General features: G+C 40.0%; 1 protein-coding gene across 1 annotated transcript in view; it reads right to left on the bottom strand.

The window, feature by feature from the left end:
• Window positions 1-13264, bottom strand: part of Lekr1 (leucine, glutamate and lysine rich 1) — a 170043-nt gene that overhangs the window by 136831 nt on the left and 19948 nt on the right. The window contains exon 3 of the mRNA XM_060378393.1: window positions 11254-11468. Coding sequence (XP_060234376.1) covers window positions 11254-11468 — 215 coding nt within the window. The remainder of the gene's footprint in view (window positions 1-11253; window positions 11469-13264) is intronic.

Raw genomic sequence — 13264 nt, 5'->3', positions numbered from 1 at the left:
ATGTCTACTCTGGGCTCTGCCAGATATCCCCACCTTTGGCTATGCTCTCTCTTTTATCTACATTAAACTTTCTCTTCCACCACACAAGGAGCAGTCCTTCCCTTCCTTTTTATTTCTTTTTTTTTTATTCACAAGTAAGGAACCACCTGTGATATCATTTGCATTTCTTAGCAACCCTTTCAAGATAACTTCAGATAATAAGCAAAGTCAAAAGTATGGCTGACCCTGATGCTCTCCTGGTGCACCATGCTTCCCTAAACTCCTTTTTTTAGTAACATCCTGGCTCACCCTGAAATTTATTTCTGTAGTGAAGCCAAGGATTGGCTTTACCTGAAGAAAGGTCTCTGAAAAGAACTGTCAGATTGATTTCCAAAGTGGTTGTACAAGTTTACATTCCCACCAGCAATGGAGGAGGGTTCCCCTTTCTCCACATCCTCTCCAGCCTGTGTTGTCACTTGAGTTTTTTATATTAGCCATTCTGATGGGATCTGGCCCTTTCTCAGAAAATTAGGAATAGTACTACCTCAAGATCCAGCTGTACCACTCCTATGCATATATCCAAAAGATGCTCAAGTATACAACAAGAACATTTGCTCAACCATGTTCATAGCAGCTTTATTCGTAATAGCAAGAATCTTGAAACAACCTAGATGCTCCTGAATGGAGGAATTGATACAAAAAGTATGGTACATTTACACAATGGAATACTACTCAGCAATTAAAAACCAAGAAAATCATGAAATTTGCAGACAAATAGTGGGAACTAGAAAAGATCATCTTCAGTGAGGTATCCCAGAAGCAGAAAGACACCCATGGTATATACTCACTGATAAGTAGATATTAGATATGTAATATAGGATAAACATACTAAAATCAGTTCACCTAAAGAAGCTAGGCAAGGAAGACCCTGGGTAAGATGCTCAATCCTCACTCAGAAAGGCAAACGGGATAGACTTCAGAAGAGGGAGAAAACAGGGAACAGGACAGGAGCCTACCACAGAGGACCTCTGAAAGGCTCTACCCAGCAGAGAATCAAAGCAGATGCTGAGACCCATAGCCAAACTTTAGATAGAGTGCAGAGAATATTATGAAATAAGGGGGAGAAAGACCAGGAGGGAGTAGAAGCCCCAAAAGAAGAGCAACAGAACCAAACATCTGGGCTCAGGGGTCTTTTCTGAGACAGATACTCCAACCAAGGACTATACATGTGTTGTGCCTGAATCGTGAGATCCCAAAAGACCACCGCTAGGAGTTGAGTCCATTGCAACACACATGATTTTTATTACAAGCTACAGCTTGGGCTCATACCCTCACCACAGAAGCAGTGAGAGCCAAGAGCCTTGTGCTCAGGTTAGTTGGGTGATTTAAAGATTCTAGAGATGGAGAGGACGGGAACCAAACAAGGAGAGCAACAGAACCAGAAAATTTGAACACAGGGAACTTCTCAGAGACTCATACTCCAACCAAGGACTATTCATGGAGATAACCTAGAACCCCTGCACAGATGAAGCACATGACAGTTCAGTGTCCAAGAGGGTTACATAGTAATGGGAAGAGGGACTGCCTCTGACATAATCTGATTCGCCTGCTCTTTGATCACCTCCCCATGAGGGGGGAGCAGCCTTACCAGGCCACAGAAGATGACAATGCAGCCACTCCTGATGTGATATGATAGACTAAGATCAGAAGGAAGGAGAAGAGGACCTCCCCTATCAGTGGACTTGGGGAGGGGCATTCGTGAAGAAGGGGGAGGGAGTGTGGGATCAGGAGGAGAAGAGGGAGGGGCTTATGGGGGGGATACAAAATGAATAAAGTATAATTAATAGTAAAAATAAATAAATAAATAAAGATTTAAAAAAATTAAAAAAAAAAAAAGATCTGATCCCTCCCAGCATGCCCAAGGCAGGGGGATTCCTGCCTGGCAAGCATCTATTGGTTGAAACACAAAAGGGATGTTGCATTTTGAATTGATTGGCTATGGGAAGGCCCCAAAACCATTAATGATCTGGCTTCTCTTCCTAGGGTAGAGGGGCCAGTTTCCTAGCAACTGTATCTCTAGTAGGTGGGGAAAGGATGCAGTAAGGCTACTTCTTCCCGTCAGGGCATTAAGGCTAGTTCTTTCCTGAAGGTGGCTAAACATATCTTCACTTGGCTGGCCTTGGTTCAGGCTTGTGCTTTAATCCTTAAAATAATAGCCACTGATTTTTAATCCTTTGGTCTCTCACATGGATATAACCTAGAACCCCGGCACAGATGTAGCCCATAGGCATCTCAGTGTCCAAGTGGGTTCCCTAGTACTGGAAACAGGGACTGTCTCTGACATAAACTCAGTGTCTGGCTCTTTGATCATCTCCCCCTAAAGGGGGGGGCAGCCTTACCAGGCCACAGAGGAAGACAAAACAGCCAGTCCTGATGAGACCTGATAGGCTAAGGTCAGATGGAAGAGGAGGAGGACCTCCCCTATCAGTGGACTAGGGAAGGGGTATGAGAGGAAAAGAGAGAGGGAGGGTGGGATTTGAAAATGATAAGGGAGGGCACTACAGCTGGGATATGAAGTGGGAAAATTATAATAATAAATAAATAAATAAGGCAAAATAGAACATTAAAAAAAGAACTGTCGGGCTGCTGGGAGTGGCAGGATGGAACTGTATCTCCACCCATACAGCCACAACAGTTAAGCACTGAAGCAGTGGCAAAGAATGGCATCAGCAAGACTGTAAGAATTTACCAAATGTGAACAAGGAAGAAAGGGGAGGGGCACTCTCGAGATTTGGGACACAATAACAAAAGAGGTGGACTCTCAAGGAGAAAGCTATACTCTTACAAGTGATTACCACGTAAATCTGGATAAAGAGTGTGTGTGCTCTCAGAAATCTGCCTGCCTTTGCCTCACAAGTGCTGGGATTAAAGGCGTGTACCACCCCTGCCCAGCTTTATTTACTTATTTTAATTTTATGTGCATTGTTGTTTTGTTTGCATTCATGTATGAGGGTGTTGGATCCTCTGGAACTGGAGTTACAGACAGTTGTGAGCTGCCATGTGGGTGCTGAGAATTGAACCTGAGTCTTCGGGAAGAGCAATTCTTAACCACTGAGCCATCTCTCTAGTGCCCCCAGTCTAAATCTTAACATGAAATTTGATAATTCTGGAATGCCAGGAGACATGCTAAAAAAGGGAATAACTACTCAGCAAAACATCACAGTAAGGGTATCCTAATGATAAAGTAGTTACATATGATGCTGACTGACTGGAAGACAGTGAATCAATACCACCAAATAGAGGGCCCAAATTAAACTAGAAATTAATAAGCTGCATTCAAATTAGGGGTCAAAGGGAGACATATTTAATCAAAGATGTCAGGATAACAAACTAGAAGTTTGGAAAACAATTAGAAACATAAAATTATAAATCTACCTCACATCATATTGAGAGATCAAAGGATTAAAAATCAGTGGCTATTATTTTAAAGGTTAAAAGCCTGAACTAAGGCCAGCCAAATGGAGATATGTCCAGCCACCTGGGAAAAGAAACTTGCTTAATGCAATCTTTTTCCACCCACTAATTATACAGTTGCTAGGAAACTGACCTATATGACCAGGCCAAAACTGTTTGTAGTCTTGACACCTAAAGTAGACCAATCATTTCAAAAGTCAATCTCCCTTACCCAATCATACAACGCCAAAGCATGTAAGTCTTTGTGGTTTTGCCCCATAAAAACCTTGCTTCCCTAGACCTTGGGGTGCATTCCTCTCCTGTTTCCACAGGAAGTTTGCTTCCCATGTTCGTATACAATTAAACAAAACCTCATGTATTTACAGCGAAATCTATTCCTGGTCTTTTGGGGTTTGAGAACTGGACACAACATTTTGGGGGATTGTCCTCTGGCCCCACCCCAAGACACCAGGAACCTGACCCCGAGGCTTTTATGACGGCAGTAAGTGTCTAAATGTCTCTGTGCAGTGTCTGTGTGTGCATGTACTTTCTGTCCTCTATCCCGAAAATTCCTAGGGGCTTGGGATGTCCGTATCTGGGCAGCAAGATGTGATCAAAGCAGATTTGCTGCAGTCACAGCTGCTGAAGTTCAGGGGGATCTTCAGTAATGTCAGGTAATTTGTCTAGTCTGTTTTGATTTTTGTGTTGTTGGAGTGAAATTGTTAGACCTTTGCCAAACACACTTCCACCATGACACGGAAACCAGACATGGCTTCCACCATGGCACCATAAAGCAACTTCATGCGCCCGGGTCTGGAAAGGGGCGGGGCTTGGTCACACCAGCCACCCTGTGAGAGCAGAGCTGCTCCTGGGTCCACTATGCACCAGCTGTGCAAATATCATGCCCACTTGGCTCCAGGCTGCACGGTCCCAGTGAGCGCTGCAGTGGCTGGAGCCCCAGAGAGGCGGCAGCAGTGTGGGAGGACTCTCATCCCAAGGTGAATGGGGACATGGCCCGCTGCCCCCTACCACATGCTCCCCTCCGGTGCAGTGGGCCGCCCAAGGTAGGACTGCGCCGCGCCCAGGGCCTGCTCGCCACACAGCTCTGTGCATCCCAGGCCAGGAAGTGGTGGCGTCGAGTGCCATTGCCCACTCCCTGGTGTAGTCAGGCCTGCCAGCCATGCAGGAATAAAATAGTTGGGAATGTGACTGGAAGGATTATTAAGGAAGTTTTCTTGAGCCTCCGCTTGTGTGATCTGTAAAACCTGACGCTGCTGGACTCCAGCGAATTCAGCTGCGGCCGCAGAAAGCTTCTGCTTTGGTCTGAACTCAGAGGCATCAGCTTTAGCCTCTTGGGGGTAGATGTTGTGCCTGCTTCAGAGGACTCAGTTTTGATCGAGTTAGAACAGTTTTGGCCATTATGTATTTGTTTTTGACTGATCTTAAATGGGTTGTAGATTAAGAGTTATTGGGTATGTTCAAAGGTTAAATTCAAACTCTTGTTTAGAACATATATGTGGGCCTATGTGTTTATAAGATGTATAAATGCATGTATTTAAGAAGCAACAATGTGGCTGGCCATGCCATGTGATTTGACTCTGCCATCTTGAGATTGCCACGTGGTATGGGCCAGTGAAAGGAAAGATTATAGAACCTCTTAGTTGAAATGTATTTTGTTTCCTTTTAAACTAAGAGGGAGTTTCATTTTAAATTGGTACTGGTTTTAGAGACTGGATTGTTTCCACTAGTAATTTAGATTTGACTTTTAAAATTATGCTTATGTTTTGTGATTTCACTCCTAAAAGGGGTACTTTATTTTCATATTGCAAAAACAGGTTTTGGAGACTGTTTAAATGTTTAAGGCTATAAAATGTTTTAAAGTTTATCAGGCATTTTAGATGATGACCTTGGGCAGTCTAACAAAAAACTTGGAAGAGTTTCTCAATCCTTTGGGGGAGGACAAAAAAAAAAACTTTGGTCTTTATTTAAAATTTTTTATCAAATGAAACCAAGCCATACTCATTGAGCCAATTGAGAAAACTGCAGTTTTTACAGTGTATCATGTGAAGAGCTGCTTTGCTTATGAAAAAACATGTTTTCACCCTGACCTTCACCTTGAGACAGAGAAAAATGGAAGTTTCACCAAGTTCCTTAAAGCTTGTTTGTGTGACCTTGGATCATATCTGCTACAGGGAAGTAATTTTAGAAAAGGAGTTTGGCAGTTCCAGAACTTCTTTTTGTATTTATGTGACTTGTTTTTGCTTTGCCTATAAAAAATAAATCCACTCTGGGTTCCAGCAGTATCATGTCAAGATGAAAAGGATTTTGATGGGAGTTTTTATGTTGTCTGAAAAGCAAGAGAGAAAGCAAGAGACTGGAATATTAAAGAAAAGAATAGCTTGTCTAAAGTAAGAAAAATGTCTGGTTAAACCAGAAGAATGGAGCTAGGAAAAGCTAACCTAAAGTATATAGAATGTTACATAAGGTCAGTGCATATATAGAAAGCCAGAGGGCGTATGGACTGTATTTGCTTTGGTTCTTCATACCTGCAAATATGATTTGAGAAAGAACTGTAAAATATGTTGTTCTTCATTCAAAAGGCTGGTAATTCTTCAATGCAAAATGTCTTCTTATGCTCTTTAAAGGAGGAAGAATTTCACCGATAGGTTTGGGGTGGCCAGAATAATTCGTATAGTTTAAAATTGTTCTGTACTGTTCTGTTATGTAGTTGGTTCTAAAACTTATTTGGTTAAAATGTTAGAACTTTTGGTTATGGGAAGTTGTGAATGTTTCACAGAGCTTGCTGAACCATGAGAGGCAGTAATACCATCAGCTACACATAATGGCTGTTTTATATTGTCAGCCACAGCCTATGGTAACACATGTTTAGCCACTATGTTGGTTCAGGGATAGAGGGTGGAGCCATAGTTTTACCACCATCTTTATTTAGGGCTACCAGCTATGTTCAGTTACATGTGGCTAGCCGCCATGTTGGATCAGAGATAAAGAGGGTGGAGCCATGGTTTTGCTGCCATCTTAGTTTAGGGTTGCCAGGTGTGTTCAGTTCTCTGATTAGTGCTAAGTGCAACTTTTGTCCTTTAAGCTTTTTGCTGTTCAGTTTTAATGCAATGTGGTAGGATCAACAAGATTTGCTAGCCCCTTTATGAACTGTGTCTGATTAAAAGTTTTGCTTTGATTTTAGTTCAGAAAGAGCAGACTTAAAGTTATGCTAAGGACTGCGGTTGAGTACAAGATTGAGCTTTGCCTAGTCTCTTTGTTTAGTTTTTTAAGGTTAAGCCTAGGTTGGATAACTATGAAGTTTGCCTATGTAGATCTACTTGAAATATAGTCCTAAAACATGCATCTAAGGAATATGCCAGAATTAGAGATTATAGTATTCTGTTTTATATGATGCAGTTTAGAGCAGATGATAAAGATAGACAAAGAGTAACTCAGATATGGTGGCCCTCAAGCTTGTCAGAGATCTGATGAATATGGCATTTTAACATGTGTAAGTTTATTGTGACAGAGAGTCCCAAAATCCTGACAGTAGTTCCCCAAGGTCTCTGAGAAGATTTGGGCACAACAAGAGATGACTGCAACTCTGGATTGTAGTATGCTAACCACTGGGCAATACTGTCCCCAACTGGCCCACTGCTAGGGCCCAGGCTAAACTCTGGACAAAGTTGTGGACACCTGGAGAGTCATTGTTCCACAAAGCGGGAGGTGAGGTCAATCTCCTTTTTCCACAGAAGCAGTTTCTCATCTTCTGTGCCTGATGCCTGGACTGCCTCTGCTCAGGATACCATGAGACCACAGGAACCAGGGACACTGCCTAGGTGATGGACTAGCTAGTCATCTCTGTCATTTTGATTGGTACATGGATTGGTGTATTTATCTTATAATTTATCCTTCTCAGGTCTCTGATCACATTGACAGCTATACTAAGCTTATGGTAATGTTGCAGCTAAAGAGAAGACAATTAGATCCACTGTTAGCTCACTGGTCAGTTCATTAGCTAGTTAGAACTACTAGGTACTAGATCTAGATCTAGTACTAGGTACTAGATTTATTTAGAAAGGCAAACAGGTTTGCCTTGCTCATAGGCTTCATGTTAGTTGACTGTGTCTTATGGTAAATAGCTGCATAGAAAGATGTGGACTTTATGTAGGGTCTGAGGCTATAGGAGAATTTAGAGAATGTTGTTTGATGGTCTGGAAAAATGTTTCAGGGTTGATAAATACAAGAAAGATTAGAGAGTCTAAGTAGGTGTTTTAAGGTATATGAATATGAGTTGTAATGATATAAAAATTATTTAAGGCATATTGAAAATGGGAGATATTTTAGATTTCTTCCCCCTCTTTGCTACTGTTGTATTTATGTTGTTATAAGATTTTAGAAGTTCAGAGTTTTGACATTGATCAATAGAGTTCTGATAACTTGATGGAGCACTGACTGCTTATTATTCAGTCACAAGCTTGAGATTTTAATTTCCTTTGATTGTCTTCTGGAGATAGACTTAAAGGTGCTTCTCATTATGCTAAAAACATCTGTTTAATTTGTATATCTGACCCAAAAGCCATAGCTTTTACTATGGTATTCTTAATATTTGCCATTTCTGAGGCAGACTTTGACACAGGACTATCTTAAACATATTCTTTCTAGTTGCTTTGTTAAAAGTCCAAGCATCCAGGGTTTAGCACTAAAGCCATTAATGTATTTCTGCCTAACTTTCCGGTGTGACATGGAGATGGAGGCTAAAAGTAGATGCTGAGTGTACAAAAAGTGGCCAAGATCCATTGATGGCTGATTACCAACAGCTGTGCCCACAGAAAAAGTGTTAAGAGTTTCAGACCATGGACACACTTAAATTGTTTATAAAGGTTACAAAACAGCTAAGAAGAACTGATGCTCATTTCATTGGATGTAGTTTTACCGGTTACTCACAGAATGCTGTTTATATTGGATTTCCTGATATGTTACTTTTCTGAGTTTTTTAATGTATTTCCTTTTATAAACTAAAAATTCATGTGAGCTTCAGGAAACCAAAAAGTCATGAGATCTGGCATAGCTCAGACGGACCCCAGATGAGTTTTTCCTCTGGTCTTGGGATTCCTCACTTTTCCCATTTAATGGACAAATTTTAACTTCTGTCTCTAGTCTGAATTTGTCTCAGCAGATTTTCACCTGTTTGACTTTATTCCGGGATCAGCTAGGGACTGCAAGCTGAAATCTGGACTTGCTGGAAGCTGACATGATTGATCCCTGCCTTTTCAGGTGTATCAACTAACCAGGCACTTCTGAGGACTGCCCCATTGCCCAGCCTTTGACTGGCATTTCAGCCTTCCTAGCCCCTGATGCCAACAGTTCTATTGTCAAAACTGAAGCAATTTCAGAAGATGAGACCCTTGGCCCAAAATCCCACCTAGCAGGCTGAAATGCTAAGTCAAAAGGGGCTCCCTGACATTAGCAGATCTTGGGGATCTGCTTAGCTGGAATAGGAACTAGTATTGCAGCAACTAGACTAAAAGCCTAGAGAGACCCTAGAGAGAAAAGATTCCAGAGGATGGTTTAAATCCTGGTATAATAGTTCTCCTTGGCTTACTACCTCTATATCCACCCTGAAGGGATCCCTACTCATTTTGATATTTACCTTTGGGCCTTGTATTTTAAATCACTTGATGGCTCTTATGAAGAAATGTTTGGGAACAATACAGTAATGGTACTCAGATCCCATTGTGGAAAGGTAAATCTGTAGGATACAAAAGGTCATATCTGGAAAACCCAATCTTCAAATGATCGTGGGAAGGGGGGAATGAGAGACCAAAGGATTAAAAATCAGTGGCTATTATTTTAAAGTTTAAAAACCTGAACTAAGGCCAGCCAAATGGAGATATGTCCAGCCATCTGGGAAAAGAAACTAGCTTAATGCAGTTATACAGTTGCTAGGAAACTGACCCATATGACCAGGCCAGAACTGTTTGTAGTCTTGGCACCTAAAGTGGACCAATCATTTCAAGAGTCAATCTCCCTTACCCAATCATGTAACTCCAAAGCATGTAAGTTCCTGCTTGTAGTTTTGCCCCATAAAAACCTTGCTTCCCTAGACCTTGGGGTGCATTCCTCTCCTGTTTCCACAGGAAATTTGTGTCCCGTGTTCGAACGCATATACAATGTTAAAAAAACCTCATGTATTTACAGCAGAGTCTATTCCTGGTCTTTTGGGGTTCAAGAACTGGGCATAACAATATATAAAAATTTACTGCGAATATAATAAAAAAATTACCTCGAAAGCAATATTATAAAATACTACCATACAGTTTTTTTTTCCCTTGAGGTTTTAAATTAGGATTACTGTTGTCATTTTTCTTTCCAGTACTTACCAGATTTACATTTCTCTTTCTGATAACAGAAAAATCTAATTTCTCTTAATGCTAGCTTTTCCTTTGTTATACACAGGCTTTGTAGAACTGCCAATCTTTCTCAGGCTATAGAGGTGGATTAGGATGGTCACAAACTCAAAAGAAACCAGTGAGGCTCTTAGGGCCCAGACTGGAAGAGTGACACAGAAGGAAGAGGGGACATATTTACTGCAAAAAGACTTAAACAGGATCTTTTTACCGTCCTTTACAGTCAGAGGACCTGGATATTTCCTTTATTTCAACAGGTTGCTAGTGCATGTTCTTCTAATAAACTCCTTTTGTGTTAAGGGTAGAATTACTAAGTCTCATGATATACAACCTTGGCAGAATTTGGCACAGGATAGAATTTTTTAAAAAGAAAAGAAACATACAACAAAAAATATAACAGACAAGGCAAAAAGATAAGCAACCATGAGAAAACATTAACACATATCAGGTGTAAGAGCAATATTATATTAGGAACTCCATAGATTGGGGATATAGCTAGCTGGTAGATAGCTTGCCTAGCACACACAAAGCCCTGGGTTTGATCCCCACATAAACTTGGTGTGGTGACATCTGCTAGCACTGGGAAGCAGAGGCAGGTCATCCTTCTCTGCCTCAAAAACAAACAAAACTTCTGTAAACACATGAAACAATAGAAAAATGGACAATTTATATGTGCAGGTAATCAACAAAGGAAGAAATATCAATCTCCATGTTTAAAAAAAGAAGGCTCTCCTTCATTAATAAAAAAGGGAATATAAACTAAATATCCAGGAGCTAGCCTTTTTTCATGCATGAGACTAAAAGAATGTTGATATTAAAAATGTTTAAAGGATAGCTAGTTCCTAAATAATTGGTCAAATTTAATTCATGCTATCTTCTCAAAGGACATTTTGGTTTAATAATCATCAAAACTGAAAATTGGAATTGCTTTTAATATTTTTGTTTCTGAGAATTTATCCTATGAAAAAACATGTTCAAAGGTACATAAATATAAATAATACTTATAATAATAAATATAAGTAGTATCAATATTGACAAGAGAAATGATAAATAATGAAATATCTATAAGAAAAGCACTGCCACAGAAAAGAGCTAGGTGGATCTGTATGCATTAATATACAACAATTTCCAGTACATACATTTAAGTGTCAAAGTCACAAACACACTTGATATTATTGCTAAATATCTATTAAAAGATACTAAGCTTCAAATATAACAGAAATACATTTATTCTAAAAATAAAGAAAGGCGTAGAAAAATATAGAGGAAAAATACACAGCTGGCCTGGAATTCTCAATGCTTCTGCCTCTTCCTCCTGACTGCTGGAATTACTTGGGTACCACTAGGTCACCCAAGTCTACTGTTGTTTTGTTTTTTCAAACTAAATAAGAGATAGAGAACATACTCCAACCTTTTGTTCTTGGATTCACTGTCAGTTTTATTCTGTTCAAACTCCTGGCTAAGAGATTGCAGCTTTTCTTGAAGTTTCTTTTCTCGTTCTACACTTCCTTGATAAAATTTCATTTCTTCTTCCATTGCTTTCAGTTTTTCTTGCATAGCTTTAAATTCATGAAGAATTAGATAGCTGACGCCACAGTATTTACAAACTGTTTCTTCAGGAGACATCTAGGAAACAGAACAAATATTTATTGAAACTTTATGTTTTTGTGAGAAATAAAGTTCAACCAAAGTTGTTATGTGATCATACTGTGGAGACAAAGTAAATACAGGGTCTGCTACACCACTACAATAGTCATTACGACACTGCCTACATCTGGATAAAATTTTAAAGCCAACACAAATTCTTGGAAAGAGACAAGAGTTTCTCAAAGAAACTAAGAAATATTTACTCTTGAAATGTCTTTCACAAAATAAAACTTAAAATGCTGAAAACATCCTTACAATGTTAGTTCTGGCATGAGCTGCTCATAATGTCAGAAGGACCCGTGGCCTTCTGCTGCCAACTCTCTGGATCAGTGGTTTTCAGCCTGTAGGTCATGACCCACTTTGGGGATCAAATGGCCCTTTCACGGGTTGCGTATCAGATATTTACATTACGATTCATAACAGTGGCAAAATTACAGTTATGAAATAGCAACAAAAATGATTTTATGGTTGAGGGACACCACAACATGAGGAGCTGTATTAAAGGGTTGCAGCCTTAGGAAGCCTGAGAAGCTTCTAAATACCCCTGGCTTTTTCATGTCTTTTATTCATTTATAAAAATTATGGCACTGAACCAAATGAACTCTGTGTCCTTACTCAGCTTCAATATTTTAGAATTTAATATTCTGTTTAAACCTACAACAGTAAAAGCATTTTGAATCTATTCTCTTCTTTGTTTTACTCATTTAGTAGATTAAAACTGAGACTCCTAACGTTACATAGCCAGCTAAAAGGTAAGAGTGTTGAAACTAAACCCAAGTCTTCTTAAAAACTGACACATATTTATGTACCATATTGTACTTATCCACCACAGGCATATGACTTCTTGTGTCCTTCAGACAAAGCGTGTTATGTGGCTCTAGCCAACACAACAGCAGTGAGAAAGCAAGCCAGGAAAAAGACCCTTCCTTTTTTATGTCTTAAGAATAAACAGTCCTTGGTAGCCTATGTTTGATTGGCTTTCATAAAGGTAAGCGAGCTCTAGGGCACCAAAGTAAAATAAATTCTTAGATTACTCAAAAGGGACTTTTTTTAAAGTATAATCTCTCATCATGGCTTGTAATTTGGTGACTGATTCAAAATGTCCTCCTACCTTATTGTCTGCAATACTAGAAGTAAAGGTTACACACCACATCTAGCCAAGGTGTTTCTTCTTAATATAGCCTACCTTGGTGTGCTAGAAAGTGTCCCCGTAACTGTTATAGCACAAAGAGGTAGGAGGTGTCCCTGTGACTATGCTATAGCACATCTACCTATCAAGTCCACTGTACAAGTGTCACTTGGAACAAAGTAGTAACATTGAAACGTTAACAATTTCAAGTCAAACACCAGAATGCAATGTGTGAATGTTATGTCAACCCCCTGCCACTGATACCAAATGCATGGATTTATTTTAAAAAGTTTTAAAGAAATCCTAAATGACCTGGTTTAAGCTTTAGTGTGTTCTTTGGGTCTACTCTGATCCAGATGTATTTTTCAGCCTCTATTCTGACATGCCAAAGGATGAGAGACTCCTTTCCAGTGCAGCCTATTCCATCTGCCAGTTTTGTCTCCCAGGAAATTCTTTCTCGTGTGCACCCGCTAACTCCCTGGTACACCCAGTAACAATGCAAAACAGCCTGCCCTCCCACACAGAGCTCATTCTACGACCTGAAGACAGCATGCTTCTTCTAACAGTGCAAGACAGCTATCAGGAACACACCATGTCTCTCTCCCTCAGATAAGCACTCTCAGTTCCATCCCACAAAACAGCTTTC

This window comes from Meriones unguiculatus, chromosome 2 (assembly GCF_030254825.1).
Source record: "Meriones unguiculatus strain TT.TT164.6M chromosome 2, Bangor_MerUng_6.1, whole genome shotgun sequence".
In the NCBI taxonomy this organism is placed as follows: Eukaryota; Metazoa; Chordata; class Mammalia; order Rodentia; family Muridae; genus Meriones; species Meriones unguiculatus.
Note: the sequence above shows the minus strand (reverse complement) of the source record. Positions and strands in the feature narration are given on the sequence as shown.